General features: G+C 40.1%; 1 protein-coding gene across 3 annotated transcripts in view; it reads left to right on the top strand.

Moving 5' to 3' along the window:
• TAF3 (TATA-box binding protein associated factor 3) overlaps window positions 1-27,251 on the top strand; it is a 148,805-nt gene that overhangs the window by 15,502 nt on the left and 106,052 nt on the right. Inside the window, exon 2 of one of the 3 annotated variants that reach the window (XM_005291915.5) lies at window positions 6,240-6,482. In XM_005291915.5, the coding sequence (XP_005291972.1) occupies window positions 6,240-6,482 (243 nt within the window). Of the gene's footprint in view, window positions 1-6,239; window positions 6,483-8,809; window positions 8,933-27,251 lie in introns of those variants that run through there. The other 2 variants (XM_042859469.2, XM_042859468.2) reach the window with 2 other exon arrangements.

Raw genomic sequence — 27,251 nt, forward strand, 5'->3', positions numbered from 1 at the left:
AAAGTCCAACTCCAAGATGAAGTTTTGGAGTCACCTGGGCAAGTCACATGTCCATGCATGACTCTCAGTTTCTTACCAGATAGGCAGCCATGGGTCACATGTTGGACTAGATGACCTCCTGAGGTCCCTTCAACCCTGCTATTCTATGATTCTACCTTCAGCTTTAAGCGGTCAGTACTTGGCAGATGATTAGTGGCTGTCTCCCTGGCTCACTCCTGAAGGGGTCTCCAGGGCCTAGCACTTCTGAACCAAGGTATCAGTTCTGCTCCTGCTTCTTTGCACATGGATTGCTCCTGCACATGTGCAGAGCCCCAGTAGTTCACATTGGTGGAACTAGCCCAGGATTGCCCAGTTAAAATGCAGGGGTGTGATGGAGGCTTTAGAACCATCCCAGTCTGGAAAGGGTTAACTTGCAGCCAGAGGCTTCCTGATGCACCTGTACTGGCTGCCAGGCCTGGGTGCAGGATTTAAAATGGAGGCAGCCCAGCAATTGGTGGGAGGTGGGGAGAAGGGCTGTTGGGCTGCTCCACGGGTGAGCTGGCAGCCTGACTAGAGACAGGCCCTGAGGAGCTGCAGCCTGCCTGAACCCCTGACTGAGGGGAGCAGTGGGCCGGCCGCTGAGCTGTGGATTGGCTGAGGCCCAGGGGCCTGTGATTAGACAGGAGGACAGTCTAGAGCAGCAGATGTGCACCTGTAATGATCTGGCAGTCAGCGGAGCCCAGCAGTGTTGAAGGTTTGGTTGTTTACACGTATCTGTTAGACCTTGGTAAAGGCCTCTTTGGCTCTAGAAGGGGTCGGACTCTGTCAAGTGGCCTGGCCAGAGGGCCAGGTCACTCCTGTGGCTAGAGTAGACCAAAGGACAGTGGGGAAACTGAGGCAGGGTTGCTGCATCTCTACCTCCAGCCACAAGGAGGCAGGCTGGAGGAGCTGGTTAATGACGCTAGGCTAGGGCAAGGTCTCCCCGAGACAGAGAGAAGGGCTTCTTCAGCTTAAATAAGTAAATAGAGTTTGACAACTACTTCTAGCCCTGCTGTCTGGTGCGGTGCCTGAGGAGGCTGGCTTGGAAGCACTAGCACATGGTAGATTCTGATGGGGGATTGGTACCGTGTTCAGAGAAAGAGTCCAGTTAATCTGTCAGGGTGAAATTCACCCCATGTGGAGGCCAGCACTTAGATCGCCCTCATTGATAGCTAGGGTGGGGTATTGTTCCAGTGGTGTCTGCCACAGTGCGCCCTGGCTGTGATACTGAGAGACATTTCCTCTCCCTGGATGAGGCCAGCTGATAGCATTTCCCAGGGTCTTGCTTTGCATTTGATTCCTTTCAGCGTCAGTCGTGAGGGGTCTGACCTGGGCGATTGCTCAGTGCTCCCCAGCAATACTGCATATTGCTCTGTCTTTTGCCTCGGAGCGGGATTGGTGAGGCATAAAGGAGGGCACTGCTGAGACCAGAGATGGTTGAGAGAAAGCCATACTTAAAGCCTAGTGAAAGTGAACAGTCGCTCATTTGGAGAGCAGCAGTTCCCCAGGCAGCCTTGTCTGGGCTTCAGAGGGACACATGGGTCCCAGCGTGTGGCTTCTGGCAGAGCCTGTCTTTACACACTCCGTTCTCAGCCGTGGCCCAGGGAGTTTGTGACGGGTTGGTTCACAGAAACCCCCTTGGGGCTGCCAACTGATGTGTCCCTGCTTTCCTGCCCTGGCAGCTTAGGACTTCAGTGCCCTGCCTGGTTTGAGCCAGACCCGCTAGCCTGCTGCTAACCCAGACCCAGGGTCTGAACCACGTCCCCTAACAGCTGTAGGCTTAACTGAAAGCAACTTACAGAAATGTTCCTGTCTTTAACACTCAGATGTCCAACTCCCAATGGGGTCCAAGCCCCAAATAAATCCGTTTTACTCTGGATAAAGCTTATAAATTAAATAAATAAATAGAGATATCCTATCTTCTAGAACTGGAAGGGACCTTGAAAGGTCATTGAGTCCAGCCCCCTGCCTTCACTAGCAGGACCAAGTTCTGATTTTGTCCCAGATCCGTAAGTGGCCTCCTCAAGGATTAAACTCACAATCCTGGGTTTAGCAGGCCAATGCTCAAACCACTGAGCTATCCCTCCCCCCCCCTCTCCCCCCCCCGGTAAACTCATAAATTGTTCGCCCTCTATAATGATTAGGGGGCTGGAACACAGGACTTACGAGGAGAGGCTGAGGGAACTGGGATTGTTTAGTCTGCAGAAGAGAAGAATGAGGGGGGATTTGATAGCTGCTTTCAGCTACCTGAAAGGGGGGTCCAAAGAATCATAGAATCATAGAATATCAGGGTTGGAAGGGACCTCAAGAGGTCATCTAGTCCAACCCCCTGCTCAAAGCAGGACCAATTCCCAACTAAAGAGGATGGATCTAGACTGTTCTTAGTGGTACCAGATGACAGAACAGGGAGCAATGGTCTCAAGTTGCAGTGGGGGAGGTTTAGGTTGGATATTAGGAAAAACTTTTTCACTAGGAGGGTGGTGAAGCACTGGAATGGGTTACCTAGGGAGGTGGTGGAATCTCCTTCCTTAGAGGTTTTTAAGGTCAGGCTTGACAAAGCCCTGGCTGGGATGATTTAGTTGGGGATTGGTCCTGCTTTGAGCAGGTGGTTGGGCTAGATGACCTCCTGAGGTCCCTTCCAACCCTGATATTCTATGATTCTATGCTACCTTGAATGTCCTCAAGTAGACTTCTTATGTGGATTGGAGCATTCCAAGATTCATTGTCCTTTAAGTGTCTCTTGATTAGGTACTTAACTTCAACATTCCTTTCTCCAGGAACTGACCAAATGCTCTACTAAAGTTATTTAGAAATCAAGCCAGTACACAGCCAATATTCATAACTTTGAATACAAAAACGAGACATGCATACAGACAGGATTAATAGATTCAGTAGATCAGGCCTGCACAACTCGTAAAGCGGCGAGGGTCATATTACTCCAAAGAAAACAGCTGAGGGCTGACTCCCCCAAGCCCCCCAAAACACAACCCCCCCCCAGTGCCGCCTGCCCCGCAGAAACAAACCCTCCTTCCCCAGCGCTGCTGTGGGCGAAAAGGAAGATTTTGGGGGGGGGGTGATACTTTATTAAGAATTTTTCAATTAAAGCAAACAATTGTATGTATGGCACACTAGGAAGGCACTGACAGTGTGTGGAAGCCTGTAGTGTAGAGGGGGAAAGAAACGGCGTGCATAGGGTGACCAGATCACAGCAATAAAATAGGACCCACCCCGTCCCCGCTCAGCCCCACCATCACACCCCTCTTCACCCTCTAGCCCCCCCGCTGGCTTGTTGCGTCCCTCCTAGTCAGTCCCCCACCCACCACTCGCCTCCTTTCACCTCCTCCCTCCCCTGCCAGAAACCCCCATGCCCGCCCCTGGACCCCCTGCTGGCTCACTGCTTGCCTCTTTGCCCACCTGCCACTTGCCCACGCTGGCCTCTCGCACCCTCGCCCCCCCCCCAAGTATAAAGCCTCATTCAAAGACCCAGGGGTCACTATATTACTGCACACAGCAGTCAATCAATGCAGTTGTAGATAAATCTCTGCATTATACATTTTTGTATAACTTTTATATGACTTTGTATTGAACCTTGGTAATATGTTATAGCGGGCCCCTGAGGAAGTATAATCAAGGTAAAAGAAAAATGTCTTTTTGCTAGAAGTAGAATAAGATCTTCCCCCCACTTTGTAATCCATTGCCCTGTTGAATGAATGAGGAAGGTGTGGAAGGCAGCACCTCCAGACAGCTGCAACCCTTGGAGAGGGGATGGGAGCCAGACCAGATCAGGATCAATGCTGCTCGCTTACCCGGATGTAATGGGCCAGTGGTAGCCACTCCATAGTTCAGACTGATCCTAACTTACAACTAAGACCCATTTTTAACTTCCGTGTAACTTCTCCAAAACATTACGAGATTCCCTGAGCTCTCCTAGGCCAGGTAGGATTTGTCTGGGAGGTTTGGTAACCTTCAGAAAAGGGGTTTTGCAATTAAGGTATTTCACAAATATCCATCATTCCCTTTCTGAACGTTTTCCTAGCTTCCTACCCCCAAAATGGCTTGGCCCCAAACACCAGGTGTCTGGCTGAGTCAGACGGGGGCCTGTGGGTAGTACTGGGGGATACCATGGGGATCACAAAGACCTGTGTCATGTTTATAACATTGACTCTGTAAATTATTTAAACTGCCCTTCTGCTGAGTTCTGGCTCTGTGGCAAGGGCTGTTCTGCAGAGGAAGAGGTGGGAGCCCGGAGTGGGTGGGATGTGGCTAGGATTCTTGGGGGTAGGGCAGGCGGGATGGGGAGGAACAGGGAAGAATGATATGGCTGTGGGGTTAGATCCCTGAACTGTTCATTTCCAGACTGTCCCGCCTTTGAGTTTTTAGGGAAGCTGTCGAGTATTTGTAAGTGCGATTTGTTGATGGGCTTTTAACTGGGCTCCTCTAAAATTTACAGCTTAACTCTTCCGCTAATGAAGTGGTTCGGATTTATGTGCAGTATGTCATAGTTCTCTCTTCTCTAACACGGGGATGGATATTTGATTTGATCCTGTCCTCACTTTTCCTTTGCACTCCTGGGGACAGACTCGGCTGCACAGGTTCCCAAAGTGTGGTGGGATTGAGTCCAGAGAGCTGGGTGTGTGCACATGGGGCCAGCTTCTTCTGACTGCGAGATAGAAAGAAGCTAAATATACATTTAATCGTCCTCCTAAGGTGGCTTTTCCATGGAAGCAGTTGCTGCAGTGACGACAGGCACATGAACCCATGAGGCAGTCCCTGCATTAACCAGTTTTCCACACTATGAAAAAGTTGAAGAACCCCTGATCCAAACACAGCAGCCTGTCTGGTCCTAGGATTAGCAGTGATTCCCCGCAGAGACTGTCAAGCCTTAATGACCCAGTTTTCTTTACCACCCTGGGGCAGTTACTTGAACATTTGGGACCGTCGGGGGCATTCTGCCATTTCCCCTCTCCCAATTGCCCCTCCACCACTGCCCGCCTCCTTGCCCCTGCCCCAGCTCACCTACTCACCCCCCGCCACTGCCCACCCGCTCGCCTCCTCAGCCCGCCCTCCCCCGCCGCTGGTTCACCTGCCCCCCCCCCCCCGCTCGCCTCCTCAGCCCCCTCCCCCCCCGGCTCACCTGCCCCTCCGCTCGCCTCCTCAGCCCCTCCCTCCCTCCGCCGCCTCACCTGCCCCCCCACTTGCCTCCTCAGCCCCCGTCCCCCGCCCACTTGCCTGGCCCCTTACCTTCTGCCACTGCCCCCGCCTCCTGCCGCTGGCTCACCCTCACTCTCCACTCTGTCATTGGCCCCTTCACCACCCTGCCTACCCGCCGGCCAGCCGTTGGCTAGCCTACACTCCCTCCCCCCCCCCGCGGGCTGCACAGTCTGCAGGGCTGGCTCCAGGGTTTTTGCTGCCCCAAGTGGGGAGGGGGTGTGCCTGGAGCTGGCCCAGACAGTGAGTCCACCTACTCACCCCCTCGCGGGCCACACAGTAAGCCCACGCGGGCCACATGTTGTGCAGGCCTGCAGTAGATCATAACCTTTGAGATATGTTACATGGCATATGTAGCATAAAACACATTCTAAGCATATTTCCATAAAGCCTTATGGGAGGTACCGTCACAGTAGGTACTGGCATACTAGTAGGAGTACATTGGGTTGCTATCTTTGGATGTGGTATTAAACCAAGGTCCTGACCACTTGGCCAGTAAAATTCTCAGAATGCTTTTCACAAGAAAGAAGTGTTAGCCATGTTGTCCTACAGAAATTGCAGCTTGGGGAATTACTTTCTCCTAACCAAAATTCCCCCTTCAGTATGTGTGAAATACAGTATTCTTCTCTTCTGACCTAAACTGTTGTGTAGCACTGCATGCTTTTGAGCTATTGCTGTTTCCCCCCTCCACTCCCTCCCCCCCCCCCCCCCCGCCAAAGTGCTTTTGCCTGGTGAGTGAAGTGAATGTTGTAGTTCTAGTTTATAAAGCACTAGAGCTTCCGTTTGAACAAAAGGCACTACTGTGAATAAGTAATGTATTTAGTTTTAGCCAGATGTGTTGCATTTAGCCACATGTAAGCTGCCGTTGGGTTAATAAAAGTTTAAATGATCCATTTTTTTACTTCTGACAAAAGGAAATTTCCTGTGTACTGAATGTGCTTATATTGTTCATTACAAAACAAAGTCAAAGTTCTTCAGACTAGATTCTTACTAAAATTCCTTTTTGTTTACAGATGGCCGTACAGATCCAATTTTGGATGATGTAAGTGAAGCCTTCACACTTATGGGGGTTAACCTGCATGAGCTGGAAGATTACATACACAATATTGAACCTGTCACTTTCCCACATCAAATCCCTTCATTTCCTGTCAGCAAGAACAATGTCCTACAGTTTCCCCAGCCTGGAAGCAAAGATGCAGAAGAGAGGAAAGAGTACATTCCTGATTACATGCCACCTATTGTCTCATCTCAAGAAGGTGGGAAATTAACAATTTTTTCCTTTCTTTGTTTTTATTTGTTTGAGTATTTACATATTTGTTTACATTTTCTTTAAGCTGCCCAAGTTGTGCCACCTATAACAGTGGTTTTGTAAAGCACCCATTAGGGCACTGCTCAATAATGAAATACAATCATGATAATATTAAATCATCATGCAAAATAAAGAGACCAGTAGCGTGGCTAAAGTTATAGTTCTGTTTTCCACTTTTACTGCACTTTGCATCAGAGAACACTTTGCATTTCTGTAATAATTCTCTATCTGAGGATCTCAGGTCATTAAATAAGTTAATGAATTAAACCTCACAACATCTGTCAGGTGACAAAATCGTTCTTTCTCCCTTCAAGCTAATGTTTAAAAAGCTGTTGCTATTTTGAAATGAAGTTAATTTAAAAAACTGAAGTAAAAGTAGTTTCAGGTATTACACTTGCATCTGAGTCTCTCTACTAATTTTTATGGTTTTACAGTCACACTTTTCTATTTTTAAATGCCTTCCTCTCCCCTGTTGAATGAACGATTCATAAAAATGGTAGAGGAAAGTGAAAATGCCTATACAGAAAATGCAGTGAAATAGACAATTTTTCTGTCAGCTACAGTAATCTTGTGTTAATTATAACAATAATTGAAAGGGGAAAAGGGGAATGAATTTTTTTTTTGTAATCTCTTAAGGTACAAGAATCTCAGATGTTAACCAACAATAGAAGGTAAAAAAAAAAAAGACAGGTGTAACATAAATTGGCTGTCCTTTAATGATAATTACAAATAATAACAATATTTTCTAAGTATATGTAGCGCTGTGGATTAGGAAGAGAAATACTAAATAGAACAAAATGCTTACTGTGAAGAATGAACAGTACAGTTAACAGACAGAATTCTAATGTGGCATTTACTTCTTCTGAAGTAAATAACGTGGGATATACTGTGTATTATACATAATGGCTCACTGAAGAACTTAGTCTATAAGGCCTGAGACGCTAAATGTAGGCAGAAAACCCCTACAACATAAAAATGAACAGAAAATGATTTCCCTTTATTGACAACATGAATAAATCCTGTTGCTCTACTGCCACAAATGATGTGCAGAATTGTTGTTCTATTACTGATATTTACAATGCCTAGCACAACAAGGTCCTGGTCCATCACTGGGACTCTTAAGCACCAGAGTAAAACAAATAATAAATAAAAGAATTTTATTATTTGGGTAGCAGGTTTATTTTCTGCTGATTTAACCATAATGTGCTACAATTAAACTATATATTATAAACTATGCAAAGTGGCTGTAAGGAACAGTTTTCTGAAATGGGAAGAATGCCCTAAAATGTATTTTTCAGGTCTGCAGCCTTCACATTTACTTTCATTTCCTCAAAGGCAGACGTTTTTAGCAATTATTTACACACATGAGAAATATTTTAATATTTCTTGACTTAACGTGACCAAAAGTAAAATTTAAATAGTAGCAAATGTTTTTCAATGCTTAAAGGGATTAAAATCTCTTAATTGGGAGGCCTGATAAAAGATTTGCTTTTTAAAACATTTTTTTAAAAGAACTCTTCAAAGAGAGCTGAAAAATACAAAGCAAGAGGTAACCATAGCATAGCTGAAAAATAATTGTAAGGACATCCTATAGAATTATGTCAAGATCTTCAAAAGTGAATAGTGATTTTGTGTACTTCAATTTGTGGTTCAATTTGAGACACCTTAAAAGTGCCTGATTTTTCAGATGGTTCTTCACATCTACCATTAAAATTAGGCTACTTTAAAGTGTCTCAAATTAGACACCCAGAATCAGTTGCCACTTTTGTAAATGTTGGTTTTAAAATGTAGTAGAGAGATCAAGTCCAAGAGAGAACTCAATGTAGCTGTTGCGGAATATCAGTATATAGGAAAAGACGTGATGACTATTACAAACTCAGTATGGCATTATAGCTAAATATTTATATGGCGGCAATTGTGCTTTTCTTTGTAAGTAATTTCTACATTTTTTTTCTCTTGCAAGTTAGATCCAGGAGTTAGATTAGAGCAGTCCTTATAAATATTGTAGGAATCCTTTTAACACCTGAAGCAAGAAGATACTATTTCCCGAGTTGGACAGGAACCAGGAAAACTTCTAATGCCCAAGGCTAGTGTATCAGAGGGACCACAAGCACAGGTTTTTTTAAGTCAATAAAGGAATTGATACAAATTTAAACAAGTATTACGTTGAAAATAACTCTTGTTATAGTTGCTGTACTATACTTAAGTATAGTTTAGGGCATTTTCCTAGTACGGTTAATTTGGAATTTTGAATTCAGTGGGATTACATATATGTTATAAAAAAAAAAAAAAAGTTCATAACTATTTTCAGACCAATATTTTTGGGGTACATGAAATGGATCAGGAGGATCGGTTCTCAACATCTGGCACTACTTCATTGGCAAATAAAATTTGGAGGTAATTTCCTCTCTGAAATGTTATGGAACTATCCCTCAAAAACATTCTCTTAAGAATCACATCATATAGCAGTTGACTACATTGTCAGCTGATTTTACGTATGTGTAAAACTTCTGTCTTTGTTGACAGTTACATTTAATAGTTTAATGTGTTGAGTGATTTCATGTAGCGACAGAGATATAGCTACATGCAATGATGAAGTGAGGCGATGTGCATGAATCATATGAAACTTGAATATTACTCATTTTAAGGCAGTATTTGAAAACTGTACGGTTACATTTAGTTTGATATTAAGGCCTACGGCTGAGTTCATTCAGGTTTTGATTAAATTATTTTTATGGATATTCAGATATTAACAATACCACTAAGTATTATGTCATTGTAATTAGTCACTTCTGTCATAATACAAAGTTTAAATTTTTCACATTTATTTTTAGAGAACATTTGCATCAAAAACTGTGTTTAAATATGCACCATGACCAGTAGGTGTTGCTAGCCCACTTCTTAAAACTCAAGTTGCAATTGTTTTCTGTGCCTGCAAATAACATATTGCCACTTTCTTTAGAATCAGTGGTGTGACATACAAGGTATTCAGTTTGTTCAGATAGTTTGCCTGATTACTTAACTGTTTTGTCAATCTTATTACCAAAAGTCATTAAGACAAATTTTTTGTTCTGTTCTGTTCACATATGCCTCACCCATTAGAAATGCTGGAATTGGAACATGCACTCTTTACGGCTGTGCTTAATAGTAATGTGCCGAGCAGTGAAAATGCACCCAGATTTTCATGACCTGTCTCTGCCATTTAGCGTTAGCTGTGAGGTTAGTACTTTGGGCCAAATTCTCCTCTAAGTGTTTTAACTGAAAGCAGAATGTGGCTCCTTGTATTAAATCTAGAGTACTATGTTTAATTAACTTTGACGAGAAGACTTGGCATATATGTCAAGTGTATAAATTATATGGATCTATGTATAAACACACTTTTCTATAATACAATCTGATTCATCATTACCATGTTTGATGTTGGAGTTTTAGTGGTGTTTTTTACAACTAAAACTTCGGGGAAAATTTTATGCCAGTGTCATGATGTTCACTTTCTGCCTATTTTTAGTTATTCCCTCTTTTGTTTTTACAGAGTTGTTTTAGTGCTGTTGTCACTGTAATGTCATGGTGAACTTGTAAAATAGATTAATTTTTTTTTTTGAGAAAAAAAATAAATTGGTTGCAAAACATGATGGTCATGCTTTATTTCTCATGCTTTAATGTAGAAGAACACAAACTTTTGCAATAATATCAACCAATTTCTATGAAGTTGGTGTTTCAGTTAAAGTAATAGAGTATAAAGAGAAATTAGGCACTTAAAAAAATCTAGATACTCAACCAAAGGGAGTAATAATAATAAATTAGTATTTGTGTTGTGGTAGCACCTATAAGCCAGACCTCATTTGTATTAGACACTACAGTGTAGTTCCCCAAAATTTTAAAAAGTTCACCTGTCCCAAAGACTGATTTTACATGTGCCATAGTAACTCAGTTTCTTGGCCAGTTAAATCCCAATCCTAAATTAATATGATTGATACACAATATGTATTTCTTTAAAAACTATGACTCTATATTGTGTCATCTCTTCCCTCCCCTCCACTTTTCCCCCTCAGATTTTTTAAGGCACACACAGTAATGCACTCTGTATAATTCTTGCATTGGGATGAGAGGGGAGAAAATATGTATGCGATTCTTAGGTATGCATCAGTTTTTAACATTCTACTATATTTGCATCAGCTCTAGTTTTTTGGGACATCTTGTTAGTTCTTTAATGAGCACGCAGCCTTAATGGGGACCAGTTCATTTGTTGCTTTCTGGAAGCTTGATTGTGCCTGGTTGCTCCAGAGTGGCACGAGGGGAAGATACAGGAAGTTCTGTCCACTGGGCACAATTGCAGTCTCCATGCTTCTTCGTGGTTCCCCTGGAGAGAGAGAGAGAGACAGCTTTAGTTCTTGCTTTGGAATGTTTCTCTGTCTCTGCATCTTGTTCCTCAAACCCTGTCATTAGAGGTTATTTTAAAACAAATGTAATTTGTAGTGGGAGTTACGTTTGGGGGCCTTTCAGCCTGGATACTGCATATTTAAGAGCTAGCTTCATTTTTCTAATCATTGATCCAGGACCAGTTCTGGACACAATTTACTTGTCCTGATTTATTTGTAACTTTGTCTGACATGTCTTGCCTTGGCAGGTCAGAGCTTAAAAATGTCATTCTGATTACAGTCTTGCTTTTCTCCTGCTTTAATGCTGATGTGATATTAGACCCTAATAACCACCAGAAACCTGTGCTTATTACACCTGAAAGCATGGAAACCCAGCTGTCAAATTATATAACTTATTAAACTCTCTCTCTTTGTTTGTAAGATATTAGGTGCTAAAAATCACATTGGAATTGAAGAGAGGTATGGAAAAGCAAAGTGGAAATCAAAATAATATGATTTTCAGGTCTGATGATATCATAGGCCGACTAGTGCTAGAAATGTAATTGTATAAAGCATTAAGCTTCACAGTGGTATAAAGCATTAGTGTCTAGCTCCAGTGATTTGATATATCAGATTTTGAAACTGTCACTGGCCTCTCAGTCTAGCAGTGCTTTTTTTGGCTCTTGTCCAGAACTGAATATAGCAAGCCTTGGATCTCAAACCACTGTAATTTCAATCCCTGGTTTCCTCAAGGGTTAAACAAAGCCAATGACTTTTTAAACGGCGTGTGGTGGGATTTATAGATGCTTAAAAAGGCGTATCTGGATATTGACTTTGCCATTTGATAAACTGGGTTTCTCTGTCATTGTTCTTACTTTGTTTGCAGCCTTTCTATTCTCTTCCACTCCCTCCCATATAATCTTACGGAGTGTAGCTTTATTATATACCCCTACAGTAAACTGCACTGGTGGTTTAAAAACAGCAATGATATTTTTCAGCAGAACTATTCCAGTATACTAGGCTATGCAAAACACCACCACATATCAACAGCCAGGTACTGTGTAATCAACCAATTTGAAGTATAAACCATTGGTAGAGGATCAACTTGGAACACTTTGCTCCTGGCTACTAGCCATGCCTGGTTGCTGAGTATTGCAAGCTCTGTGTCAAGTTCCTTTAGCAGTCCATGCACTCTAAGTGTCAGACACTGATTGCTTTTGTGCGAATGAGTCTCCATGTATGCATCAGTCTAGCAAGGAAGAAGCAACAGGAGAAACAGACAAAATGAAAAAGGCAGCCAAGCTTAAGAAGCAGACAGAGGAAAGCCATTGGGAAAGAGCCAATAGGAGAGGCAGGTTCAAAGGAAAAGGAGAATATGAGATGGCAACAAAAAAGTACAGAAAATGTGTGGTTTAATTCTTACCATTAGACAACCATAAAAATAACTCCTCTCTGGAATAATAAAGTTGTCTTCATAATTATAACTATATATCTTTATCTTTCCTTAAGAAACAGTGTCATAATCCAAAACATGGTTCCAATGGAAATAATGCAAGAAAAAACAGGAAGATTTAAAAAAGAAACAGAAATGTAGATTGAGGCCAAATAGACTTTCATCTAAGGATCTTCATTTTGTAAACATCATAGGCAAAAATTCAGTTTAGTGGGCACTGCAGGAAAACTTCACCCATAGCACAAACCCAATCACACAGTTGGGCTGTGTAGACTTGGGGGTGAGGGGTTTTCAAAGGCACACCTAGCAGTTAAGGTAAGTAACTCCCACAGGAAGTCAACGCCTAACTGCATTTTGTACCTTTTGAAAATCTCCCTCTGCCTTTGAGGGGAAGTTTGTAATGAGGATTATGGGAGTCAAGGGCAATGTAGGCTCTTTGAATGGCATAGACAGATTTGAAAAAGTCTTCATCTGTACTTGTGATTTTTCAGAAATGTTGTTCATGTTCTTTTCCTCAGCAAATCTAGGTAAAACTGAAGTACAATATCAGAAAATACTTAGGATGATAGAGAAACCAACTTCAAAACACTTTAAAAAAAACTGAATTAAAACTAGTTTCAGATTCTTCACTGCCTCTGAATATTTCTGCCAACTTCTGTGTTATAAAAATGGGTTTATTAATTTAAAAAAATATTTTGCCTCTATTGTGAAAGACCTGTGCAAACAAAAAAGAACACTATCTCTACAGAATAAATCATGAAACTGAGTATACAAAAATTGCTGTCCTGTCCAAAGAAAAGTGAAAAACGGAGAAAATACTTTTAATTTTTTCAGTTACAGTAGTCTTGTGTTACTTGTAATAATAGTAAGTAAACAGTTTTCAGACAGAAATATTTGTTTTTTTTTAAGTTGACTATGCCCCTTTAAAGCTTCAGTGTGTAGATGAAATTGTTTTCTCAAAGAATTTGTTTTTTTCCAGACCTATTTCAATAACTTGCAACTTGTTAATGTTTCTTGAGGATTCAAAATTAAAATTGCGTACTGTAAAAGTAATGATTCACATGTCATGCCACCTTCTTACAGCAAGTTAATTGACATTGAATTGGAATGAAAGTCCTAAATTGTTTCAATGCATTGTAATGTGCAAATTGCAATTTTGGCTATAATGAAATTATTCTTCGGGGAGAAAATAAGACTTTACGATAAAAGGCTCCCATTGTCTTGGATACTTTAAACACAGAACACTGTCATTATTTTAATTTCCTAGTGGTTGTTTTTCAGTAAAACTTTTGTCACATGCCTTGACTTGTCATGTGGTATCAGTTTTTCCTTTTGCTGACAATATCCAACTTTGTTTAGAACCCCCAATGCGTTCTACACCGTGTACTGCTGCTACACTTGAGGATTTTATTTCAGCTGGAGCATCGGACACCTTTGTGGCTTAGAAAGCATAAGTTTCAAATTAGGTTATTGTCTGGTAGTTGTATGTTACTGTTCTCAAGCTTCTCAGGCTTTTTTCCCCCTCATCCTGCACAGAATATTTTTGGTGACTCCCGGGGGGTGGAGGTGGGGGGGGTGGAAAATCTAGCCACAGTTTAAAACAGGATAAATGAAAGGTGCAGTTAATCTATTTTAAGGGCTGACCTTGTAATTTCATTATATTTCAGAGTCATTGCAGCATGCTGGACCTTTTCCTTTTCACTCCTAATGCTCTCAATTTTCTCTCCCTTTTTCTCCCCGGGGACCTCCCAAAATATTTAATTCTCTGAAAATATAGCTGATGCTTCAGCCAGTGGGTAAAAGGTCAGGAATTGCTGCTAAACTACAGATTTATAGCCACTGTGAGAAAAATATCTCTTCTTCGTTAAATAATTACTCCATGTATCTCTTTGTAACCGGGTTGTTTCTGAACAGAAATTGGCAGATTTTATTCTTTTTCAGGATGTGTGTGTTAATGTAATGCTAAAAGACTTCAGCATTATCATGATCTTTTTAAAAACTGTCCACATGACGCAAGCCTTACTCTGGATCTACTAATGAGAGAATTGTTTTCCATACTCATGCCAATGCACAAATTTAATCTTTTTTACATGCTGAAGGATTACTCTCTCTTTGTGGGGTGGAGATCAGTACCACATAAATGTACTTGATTTTGAGAAGTGTGGGACTAGGATTCCCTTGTTACATGAAACATCTTCATGTTGCTGCAGCAATGGCTGTGCTATTTGCATGGGAACTCTTAACAACTAGCTGGAGTGGACAGACTTCTGGTAGGCTTAGGTGTTCATATCATCATATTGCCCAATCTTGATCTATATCTAAACCACAGATTCCACTGGTGCTAACATCAATGGTGAATTCTAGGACCCATTTTTTCCAGTGTAAACAAGGCTAAAGCAGTTAAATGACTTGTCACATGCCTCTACAAGCAAATCAGTGGCAAATCCTGACTCCCAGTATTTTAATGTCTGACCTAAAAAAGTCCTGTTTTAGACATTTGAGTTATTTGCCTCTTGCCACACTCCGCTACGGTGTGTGTAATGACATTGTAATAACATTGTAATTGGCTATCATTTCAGCGTCCTCTCCATGTCTTCACTTTGAGTAACCTCAACTTCCAGTTTTCATCTGTGTGCAAATAAAGAGAATCTTAGTGTGTTGGATAAATCAGAATGGATTAACTAAATTTAATGCATAGACAGTTTCTCCTTAATTATCTCAATGCAGTATGAGAAAGGTGTCGTAGATTCAGTTTGAATAATAGGGAATTTTCAGATTAATAGGCCGAGGGAGACATGACCCCATTTCAGATAACAGGAGATTTTGGATGACTGAAGTTCACATCAAAGTTTATAATTCAGAATTGTTTCTGAATGGTTCATTTTCATAGTTTATGCTATTAGGCACACTTATAGGTTTCTGATACCTGAAACTAAATATCTGAATTGGTTTGTTTCTTAAGGATGAGATTAGATGTTTTATGATTTAATAGGTACACATTTATATCTATATTTTGATTAAAGGCTCAAATAATTTGACTTTTCAATAGCTATAGCATACCTACAGACATACCACTTTGCAGTGTGATATCAGACCTAAGCAACTTGGGCATGGTTGGTACTTAGATCAAGACTCAGGTCTTGTCTACACTACCCGCCGGATCGGCAGGCAGCGATTGATCCAGCGGGGATCGATTTATCGTGTCTAGTATAGATGTGATAAATCGACTGCTGAGCACTCTCCCGTTGACTCTGGTACTCCACCAGAATGAGGCGCGCAAGCGGAGTCGTCGGGAGAGCGTCAGCTGTCAACTTACCGCAGTGAAGACACCGTTCTTCACGTAGCTGAAGTTGCGTATCTTAGATCGACCCCGTGCAGTAGTGTAGACAAGCCTTGAAAAACATAGGGTTTCCAGTTGGTGCAGCTTACAAATCTTTCTCTTATTATCAAACTGATATCTGGTTTTAGTTGAAGATACTCTGAAGTATCATCTTGTATGAAAAGGTAAGCCAAGGTTTGGCCATTTTGTTTTTAATGGTTCTATGGCAGCTAATGCGAGAGTCTTTGTAGCTCCACTGTCCTGGGCAAATTACAGTTTGTTACTCTCTACATAACCTCCATTTTCCTTGGCAAACCTTTTTGCTCTTTCCTTCTTAAATACACTGGTGGTAAATGGCTGCTGCTTTACCGTTCTAGAGGGGAGCGTATTTCAGTAGCAGATGGAGCAATATCTATATATTCATATCGGGATGAAAGATGTTGTTCTTCAAATATTATAAAAATATTTGTAGTTGTGGGGATGGCACTGCTTTTTTTGTGACTGAGAAGTGTTATTTAACCGAAGTGCCACATAATCCATTTATCCCATTCAAAATCATGAATAATTGTAGTTCCTCTTATCATCTTTTATGGATTTTATGGACTTTCACAGTAGCAAATGAACTTTGCCCTTTGCAGTTTTAAATCTATAAAGCCATGCATATTAGTGTTCCTGTAGCTATTTTATCTTAAAATGTGTACATTTTTTTCAAGTTTTTTTTTTACATATTCATATGCTCCTGGCATATTTAAACATTAACACTTTTTACTTGTGTGTGTGTGTGTGCAACACTGATTATGTCTGACAGACACAATTGGGAATAGCATAGAGGAAATAATAGTTCTTGACCAATCAGTAAAACTCAGGAAGTCCCAGTGCCATAGGAAGGGAGAGAAACTCACTTTTCATTTCCTCTTGAGTCCAGTGTGTTCAGATTAACTTTAAAGGAGAGTGAGATGCAGCTCTGAGGATTTGGTCTCGAGTAGAATGTTACCTATGTATGGAGCCCATCTCAGCAGGCGTCTAGTGACCAGCCAAAAAAGCTCTCATAGCTAAGTTGCTGGGGTATCCTATTGCAAATTGAATATGAAACAAGGATACACTTGGTTTTGCATGAGAAACTTTAAAGCATTCATTAAAGAGGCTTTATTTCTGTTTCAAATATTTTAAAGCCACAGACCTATTGAAGGTGATTTTTGACTAGATTTGACTTGTTTTTTGTATTTTGAGAGAATTTACAGATTTGAGAACTGGTAAAAATCCATAGTTGTAATACTACTACTTAGTGCTTTACATGTTCAGAGCACTGTAGTACACAATCACAATGCTTTTTCAAATTACTTTGCTTGCCCTTTTCTCTCTGTTGTATGTGTATATATGTATATATTTATAGTAGTATATAACAGGTTAAAAGTGTAGTTTTATAAGAAGATTTAAATATGAATCTGTATGGGAGCACCTGTTATCAGTCTGTTTAATGCACTTGTACTGGGATTTTCAAAGGAGCCTAAGGGAGTAAGGCACTTACCTTCTACTGAAATTCATTAGGATTAGGGCATCTGACTCCTTTTGGTTCCTTTGAAAATTGCAGCCTTAATATTTTTAAGAGCCCTCCACACAGTTATGTTAAATTTCATTGAAGCTATGGCAAGCTGACAAATGAAGGCATTTCAAATTTAAAGTTTAAATTCGGTCGCTGTCTTGCTACCATGAAATTCTTAACTTGCTTAGCTGTACCTAGAAATTGCAGCCTGTGTGGTAGATAACATGGTTCATGCTGACCCCAAACACAGACAATACCTAAGCACAATGGGTTGATCCTCTTGCCCATCAGTTGAAATGTAGAGGATTCCTGGGAAAAATTAAACTACAAGTGTGTGCAAACTAAAGATTTGAAGAGACGCCCGTAATGTTTTACTTTGCAGTTCAGAGCCCCCTCCTTATCAAATTACATTATTTTACTGATTTGTTTCTGCCAAATATTTAAGACCTACTGTGATTCAGGATGAACCCCTGTATTTCTCCAAAAACTCAGGGGAATCCTACTTTTTCTCCTATTTAAAGAGAGACCCCTCCAGAGACATTCCCCCCCCCCCCCCCAAAAAAAAAAGCATGAGTAGAGCCCTAAGCACGTAACTTTTCTTAAAGGGACATTAAAATAGCAGATAGATGAACTAATGCCCTCCCTTGCCATATGCATTAATCACTATATTTATTTATTGGTGAGGTGGGAGGAGGAAGATAATGGGCAAGAGTTCCTGACATAAAACAGTCTGTACTTAATAAAACTTGAGTTTGTGTGAGGAAGAGGTCAGTTACTATATTATAACTGAACAGAGTACTTTGCTATCCTAACAGCTCGGTCACCTAAAAACTGGTTGACACCACTCTGTTAAAAAAACAACAACTAGGGCTGTCAATTAATCGCAGTTTTAAATGCACTGTTAAACAATAGAATATCAATTGAAATTTATTAAATATTTTGGATTTTTTCCTACATTTTCATATATATTGTATTCTGTGTTGTAATTGAAATCAAAGTGTATATTATTTTTATTACGAATATTTGCACTGTAAAAATGATAAACAAAAGAAATTGTATTTTTCAATTCACCTCATACAAGTACTGTCGTGTAATCTTTGTCGTGAAAGTTTAATTTACAAATGTTGATTTTTTTTTGTTACATAACTGCACTCAAAAACAAAACTATGTAAAACTTCAGAGCCTACAAGTCCATTCGTTCCTACTTCTTGTTTAGCCAATTGCTAAAGACAAACAAGTTTGTTTACATTTACAGGAGATAATGCTGCCTTCTTCTTATTTATAATGTCACCAGAAAGTGAGAACAGGTGCATGGCTCTTTTGTAGCTGGCATTGCAGGGTATTTATGTGCCAGATATGCTAAACATTCATATGCTCCTTCATGCTTTGGCCATCATTCCAGAGGACATGATTCCATGCTGATGATGCTCGTTAAAAAAAAAAAAAAGCGTTAATTAAATTTGTGACCCAACTCCTTGGGGGAAAATTGTACATCCCCCTGCTCTGTTTTACCTGCTTTCTGCCATATAGTTCATGTTATAGCAGTCTTGGATGATGACCCACCACATGTTGTTCATTTTAAGAACACTTTCACTGCAGATTTCACAAAACGCAAAGAAAGTATCGATGTGCGATGTCTAAAGATAGCTACAGCACTCGACTCAAGGTTTAAGAATCTGAAGTGCCATCCAAAATCCGAGCGGGACAAGGTGTAGAGCATGCTTTCAGAAGTCTTAAAAGAGAAATACTCTGGTGCGGAAACTACAGAACCCAAACCACCTAAAAAGAAACTCAACCTTCTGCTGGTGGCATCTGACTCAGATAATGAAAATGAACATGTGTCGGTCCACACTGTTTTGGATAGTTATCAAGCAGAACTAGTCATCAGCACGGACGCCTTATCCCCTGGAATGGTGGTTGAAGCATGAAGGGACATATGAATCTTTAGTGCATCTGGCACGTAAATATCTTGCAATTCTGGCTAGAACAGTGCCATGAGAACGCCTGTTCTCAGTGTCAGGCGACATTGTAAACAAAAACCGGGCAGTATTATCTCCTGCAAATGTAAACAAACTTGTTTGAGCAATTGGCTTAACAAGAAGTAGGACTGAGGGACTTGCAGGCTCTAAAAGTTTATTTTATTTTTGAATGCAGTGTTGTTTTTTTACATCATTCTACATTTGTAAGTTCAACTTTCATGATAAAGAGATTGCACTACAGTACTTGTATTAGGTGAATTGAAAAATACTATTTCTGTTTTTTTTTACAGGGCAAATACTTGTAATCAAAAATAAATATAAAGAGAGCACTGTACGCTTTGTATTGTGTTGCAATTGAAATCAGTATATTTGAAAATGTAGAAAACATCCACAAATATTTAAATAAATGGTATTCTATTATTGTTTTTTAATAGCGTGATTAATCACCATTTTTTTTAATCGCTCGACAGCCCTAAACAAAACAAAACAATTAAAATGCCTCCATTATGTAGTGTAAAAAGAATGTAAAAAGAAATTTGGCATAAACCTTCCTACTCTATTAAATTTAAACCGAACTTCTGATCAGTGCAAATAAACTTTTAGCTGCAGTATTTTATCAGTTTAGCCTTTACTTTGGAGGCTTTATCTATATGCTCCCGTGCTCTGTAGCTGTGCCACCTTCGGCCAAGATCTTGTCAGATTATGAGCTAAGCAGGATAAGACAGGGCAATTCTTGTACAGAAGACATGCAGGGAAGAATTCCAGTGCTGCAGGAGGCAGTGTTGATTAGTGGGTAGTACTCTTCTTTGTGAGAAGCAAGGTGAGCTGTTGACTGACTGTTTTAAACAAAATGAAAACCTTAAGTTCTTACCTCTTGTGGTTACTAATGCCGCCATGACACATTTTTCAGGAGTAATGTGTTAAACTGGAATTTATCCAGGAAGATGAAGTAAAGAATTCGGCCTGCTAAAATATCCCTACCAGTTTCAAATTCATAGTATTTTTTAAAACTATCCAGTATTGTTGTGTGCTGTTAAACAGTCGCTGCATCCTCCCGCTGAGGTGGCTGCATTTCAGCAGTGACTGAAGTGATTCTTAGTTGGGGGCCATGTTCTGCCCATCAAATATGTGCAACAGGCCTTTTTGACTTAACGCAAATAAAGCACGTGTCTCCCAGGGTAGCATTTGTCCTGTATTTATAAAGCGTTTGGGATAAAAATAGCTATATAAATGGAAGATTCTGTTGTATGCTCTCTTGAGTGGGGACATAGCTCAGGCAGAGGTTTCCAACCCACAGGCAAGTCACATATTTGAGAACAAGAGAACTGTACCTGATACACAGATGCTGCTAATGTTCTGAAAAGAGAACTGCAAATAAACAACATAAATGTTGATTCTTTTACCTAAACACAGCTTTCTTCCTTTCACTAACGTACATCCAAAGGTTATTTTCTGGCACTGTGCAGATACCGGTTCCCATACAGTATTTTATCAGTGTATTCATATGAAGTGCTCAAATGTCTTGATGATGAGTGCAGTACAAATTCCAAGGTAGATGCATACATATTTATAGAGTAGTCTGGCATGCGGGAAGGAGGCGTGGTGTGGGAAGACCTGGAAGGTGATGCCAGGAGAGGATTATGTGTGATCAAAGGGATACACATTGAGGTTGAATAACTTACAGTATCAACTTTGTAAAATTGAATTTAGATCTATAGTCCCCAGTAAAATGGTTAGCATTTGGTCTAGTTTTGCAATGCAATGATACCCATGTGCTTTTATACTGAGAAGTCATAATATGTGGCAGCTACTGGGCTTATCTAAATGGAAAACCCCTTCCAGCTTGAGGACAATTTAGCAACTTTCTTATTATATCAAAAAAAGCACATTATACATGATACATGTACAAAAACTCAAAGGGCCATGTATTCTGCTAAAACTTTTGGAGTTACCCAGCATGTACACTAATCTCCTGAGTGTTCATTGCTCTAAGCTTTCATCCAGAGGAAAGGAAGTCAGGACTGGAAGACTTCTGTATTCTGCCATCCCACCTGAAAGAACTGTTTTCTTTTTTCAAAGCAATCTGCCTAGAAGTACTTGTGTATCATTCTAATTTATTCATTTTTTTCAACCTTCCAGAATCTCTAGCTTCCTGACTAAATGGAAAATAAATGAATGCTTTTTTCATTTCTCAGTGTTAAAGAACTGAAGAGGTTCCTGCTATAGTCTAATTTATTAGCAGACATATTCTGAATGTGATGCATCTTTGCTCCAACTACCTTTAATTTTGTTTAAAGAAATAAAATACATTGGACACAGAAGAGGTGGGTTTTTTACCCACGAAAACTTATGCCCAAAATAATCTGTTAGTCTTTAAAATGCCACCGGACTCCTGTTGTTTTTATTGGACACATTAAAATGGTGAGGACACTTTAATCATCAGAAATACTTACATTGTAGTACAGTAATACTGTGGTGCACAGAATGACTTTCTGCTTCCTCTTCCGTGTTGGCCATTCCAGTATCTAGCAAAGGAAATTTGGGCTAGTTTTGATCTCCAAACGTTGTGACTCACAAAACAGTGAAATTAATACAGTTTGCAGCTCATACCTTTCAGACATTAGATACCAAATGTAATATATTTACATCCTAATGGATGGAAAATTATAAATGCACTATTCATAAAGAGTTACTCTAGATTTTTTTCAGTGTTCTTCTATTCCAGAGCACATTAGAATAATTTCATGGTTATCCTTTGCTTGTCAAGGATTTAAATTTCTTTAATCTTCTAGATCTACTTTGACTCGAATTGCTATACAACACAGTACCTTTGGGGTGTTTATGCTGCATCACGGTTGAAATTTGAATTCCATAAAATTTAAGAAATTTAGGGTTGTTTCTCACAAACTTTTACTCAGTTTCTTGTGGGTATGCATTATTTATAGTAGGGTCTCTTTTCCTATGTTGTAAGATTATACAGCTAAGTAATCTGATACTATTTGGTAAACAGTATATTAGAAAAGAACTGCACTTTTTCTGTAATCTTAGATGCATGTAGCATTTTGCATTGCTTCATGTTTGGTGACTAAGAAATGCATATGAATGAATGGGAAGAATTAAGATTAAAGTGAGCATCTTACCTAAAATGTTCTAACTTTATTGCTACTCAGTCTCAATGCTGCATTCATATGGTGGTTTATTTAAAAAAAATAAAATGTATTTAATAAAAATATGCTTATTTATTTCAATGTTTGTGTTATATAAGCTAAACAGGTTTTCTTCATTCCACAAAATTTCACCTTTGGTTTGAGGACAACCATGATGCATCTCTAAAGGTAATGGCTTATTATCCCTCAAACTAAGGTGTTTAGAATGGAAGTGCCCTTGTAACAATAATGATAAGAAAAACACCCAATCCACAGGGGCATGACATTTCAGACTGCTCCGCAGAGTGAAGATCACAAGTAACTGTAGTGAGGTTACTTCTCTTGGAAGTAGTAGTAGTTGGCAATGGCTGGCAGCAATTTCTGTTAAGAAGTAGGAAACTTCTCTATTTCTTTTATGAGGAATGAAGACAGAGATTGAAGCAGTGTATGAAACTGCTATCACAAATACGACCAGGGAGTCCAGCCGCTTTTCCCCAGTGAGGTCCATGTTCTGAGACATTAAAGAATGGCCGCTGTGTTACTAGTTGCTGTTGCTCTTACTAATGTTCTAGGGGAGGAAAAAACCCAATCAAGGGAAGGATTGCCCTTGTTAGCGATGAATCTGTTCTGCCATTAAATTGAACGAGAACGTCTGTAGCCAAAAGCAGCAGGGCAGTAATGAGGCCTGTGAATGACAATTTTTTCCACAGATTCCTTTTTTGTGCCCTCTAGATCAGCGTTTTTCAAATGCGGACACTGGCCGCATGCAGCCACCATGGATTTTTCTTGCGGCCGCAGCCTCCTGGGCATTGATTTTGTGGGGGTGGAGGGGTGGGGGCAAAGCAGCGGCCTCTTCCCCCAGGGCTGCCAGCAGTGGTTGGGCCCTGCCCACCTCTGGAGACACAAAAGCTGGAGGAACAGACAGCCAGTGAGTTCACCACCTTCCCACCGCTGGTGGGGTCAGGCTCCGGCCCTGGGGTGGTGGGTGGCAGGCTCCAGCCACGGGACTTCAGGCTCTGTTCCCCGGCTGTATGGTGGCGGGCTCTGGTCCTAAGGTCACCATTCCTAGTCCTCACTGCCTCCCCAGTGCTACTGCTGCCTCCATATCCGCCTCCATATCCACCTCTCCATCCAGGGTTTAATTGGTCCCCAGGCTTGCCAGGGCTGAGTAAGTCTGCTGTGAAAAGTGTTATTTGTATGTTTGTTAATAGCACTTTTCACAGCAGACTTAGTAACTAAGAAGTCTTTAAAAAAGGCAACCAAAAGAGCAAAAGAGACAATAAGAAAAAAGATAAGAACATGCAAAGCACCTTATCTGTGTTTCTATTCTGATTAGGTTCAGTAAAAAATAGAGACAACTGTACATTATTTTTTAGTCTGCAAAAAAAAAAAAATCCTATATAAATAAATTACAATGATTTGGACATGTGTATGTGCATATTTATTTGCTTTTCCTAAAGTTAATTAAGTATTTTAGGAAAAATTGTCAGAGTGGCCACCATCAAGAGTTGGTTGCCGCACTCTGAGGCCACCAAAAAAAATTTGTTCTGAGAACCCCTGCCAGGTGCCCCAACTAAGTAGGCATCTGGCTCTGCCGTACTTAGTTTTTGAGACCAGATGAAATTAAGTATATTCACCCTAACACAGCCATGGTCTTCAAGAATCAAGATGATACTTTTTCAGTTGCAACTTTTTGAGAATCACATAACTTACTCATTTCAAGTTGCACTTTTACACATGCTACATCACTGGTTTTGCATTGCTGGCTTTTACCTGTTTTACAAACCACTGCAACAAGGGACAAGTTGAAAAACTGATGGTCACTGCTGAGCAGTGAGGAAAAGAGTTTCAAACTCTTGAAAGTGTATAAAACGTTCTGTACATTAGCTAAAAAAAACCCGTCCAGATCTGAAAGATTGAAGTCCAAACCATTTCACTTTCTTCAAATACAATATATAGCAAAGATTCACAGCAACACACTTCAGTGCAAGCCTTAAGCTAAGGGAAGTTACAGCTTATGAATGTTGAGCATGCAGTTTCAAGCATCTACAATTTTCTTTGTTTTTAAACACGATTCTTTCAAACACCACAAAGGCACCAGTTCACATTCACAACTACATGCAAGGCAATTTTGATGTTTTAAAACCGTTTTGGTTTAGCAAAATGCAATTAAAAGCATCAGAGAAATGTGGGGGGGGAAATATTATGCCCATTTAACTTGAATGGCTGAATTTTTATGCCAGTTCTTTCACGCACAAATTGCACTTCTGGGCAGAGGCAAGTCACGAAATTTTAGCTCCAAAAGGTAAGCTTTTTTTTTTTCCTGAGAAAGTTATAAACCTCTAAAGATAGAGGTCTAAAATAGAAGTAGCATCTCAACTTTAATTGTAGTGTCAGCATCACATTGCTAACATTTTGGAGAGACAACGTAGGTTAAATAGTAGGTGGTCAGATAGTATCGACTCCATCTTTTCTTAAAACATTGCTTCACTTTTAATGCAAAAGCAAACATATATATTTTTACCTACCTAATAGAGGAACACTGAACCAAGTTAACCTTGACAGTTTCTATGATGGAAAATTCCCTTTAACTGTAAATTATAAAATCTCAGAAGTTAGCTACAATAGGACAATTGGGTCATCTAGTCTATCGCCTGTCTGTGTAGAGTTGTTCCTTACAGTATATTTTTGAGTTCTGAGCAATCTTGTTTTAAATGTCCCAAGTGATGGGGTTTCTACTAGGGCTGTGAAGTGATTAAAAAAATTAATTAATCGCGCTGTTAAAATAATAGAATACAATTTATTTAAATAGTTTGGATGTTTTCTACATTTTCAAATACACCTCTACCCCGATATAACGCTGTCCTCGGGAGCCAAAAAATCTTACCGCGTTATAGGTGAAACCGCGTTATATTGAACTTGCTTTGATCTGACGGAGGGCGCAGCCCTGCCGCCCCGGAGCACTGCTTTACTGCGTTATATCCAAATTCGTGTTGTATCGGATCGCGTTATATCGGGGTAGAGATGTGTATTGATTTCAGTTATAATACAGAATTACAACACTGTAATTAAGAAGTGGGCAGCGTTATCTCCCGTAAATGTAAACAAACTTGTTTGAGCGATTGGCTGAACAAGAAGTAGGATTGAGTGGACTTGTAGGCTCTAAAGTTCTACATTGTTTTATTTTTGAATGCAGTTATGTAACAAAAAAACTACATTTGTAAGATGCACTTTTATGATAGAGATTGCGCTGTAGCACTTATGAGGTGAATTGAAAAATACTATTTCTTTTATTTATCATTTTTACAATGCAAATATTTGTAATAAAAAATAATATAAGGTGAGCACTGTACACTTCGTATTCTGCGTTGTAATTGAAATAGATATATTGAAAAATGTACAAAACATCCAAAAACATTTAATAAATTTCAAGTTGGTATTCTGTTGTTTAACAGTGCGATTAATCGCGATTGTTTTGAGTTAATCGCGTGAGTTAACTGCGATTAATCGACAGTCCTAGTTTCTACCACTGCCATTGAGGAAACTTTTTAACAATCTAATACAACTTTGTCAGGAAGCATTTCATAACAGCCTTGATTTTTCATCCATTTACCCCTAGTTACATTCCTTTGAATCACAATAAATAATTTAAATCCCTGCTTGGTGTTTACACTGTTCAGATTTTGTAGGTATAGAGTACAATTTTCAAAAGCGCGTAAGTGACTTAGGAGTTTACGCCCCACTTTCCAAAGTGACTTGTAGGTTTTGTCTGTACTAAAATGTTTTGCTGGCATAGCTATACTGGCAAACCCTCAAGGTGTAGCCACAGCTTATACCAGCATAAAAGTTCTTTTGCCGGTATAGCATACATCAGTTCTCTGGGTCACTAAGTTATAGCCACAAAAGCACTTCTTTGCTGGTGTGAGTGTGTCTACGCTACTGTTTATACCAGCACAGCTATGTCAGTAAAACAACACCACCACACACACCCCCAACCAACATAGCTATGCTGGTATATGTTTTAAGTGTAGACCAGGCTTTAGGAGCCAAAATCCAATTGACTTTCAGCAAGACTTAATCTACACTACAGAGTTTTGCCGTCATAGCTATGTTGGCCAGGAATGTGAAAAAAAATCACCCCTCCTAGTCAGCGTAGCCATGCCAGCAAAATCCCATTCTAGGTGCAACTATGCCAACAGAAGAGTGCTTCTGTCAGCCTGGCTAATGTTTCCTGAGGAGATGGGGTAGCTATGCCGGCAGATCTCCTGTTGGCTTATGCTGTGTCTCCACTAAGTGGCTCTGCCAGCATAGTAATGCAGCCAAAGACTGTAGTGTAGACAAGCCCTTCGTTACTTTTGGAAATGGGACTTAGGTAACTAAGTCACTTGGCACTTTTGAAATCTTTACATATATACACACACTCTCCTCCTCATCCCAACTCTTACATGTAATTACTTAGCTAAATTTTAACCATTTAATCTTTGCTCATAAACCAGTCCCTTCAGCATATTGATAATTTCTCTTGCTCTTTGTTGAACTTCCAATTTGTCCTGTTTTTAGGATTGAGGTGTCCAAAACTAAATACAGTATTCAGTGTTTGGTGGTGTAACTGTCCATAAGGAGGACTGTTCTGCCATACAATCCAGTCGAAAATTGTATTGACCATTTTTTGCTGCCATTTCACACTGCAAACATGTCCAGTTTGCTCTGTCATCACCGTTAAGTCTTTCAGATTCTGCTTCCTAATTGAAAGGATCCATTGAATCCATTTGATATTTTTCTCCCACCAAGGGATTAGTTTGCATTTTTCTAAATTTAATCTTTTTGTTACTTCCTAACTGTGTTTCTAGTATCTGTAGGTCCTCTGTTCTCACTAGTATTTGCACCATAGGCTCCAGTTTAATGTCCTCACCAGGTT

This window comes from Chrysemys picta, chromosome 1 (assembly GCF_011386835.1).
Source record: "Chrysemys picta bellii isolate R12L10 chromosome 1, ASM1138683v2, whole genome shotgun sequence".
NCBI lineage: Eukaryota > Metazoa > Chordata > Testudines > Emydidae > Chrysemys > Chrysemys picta.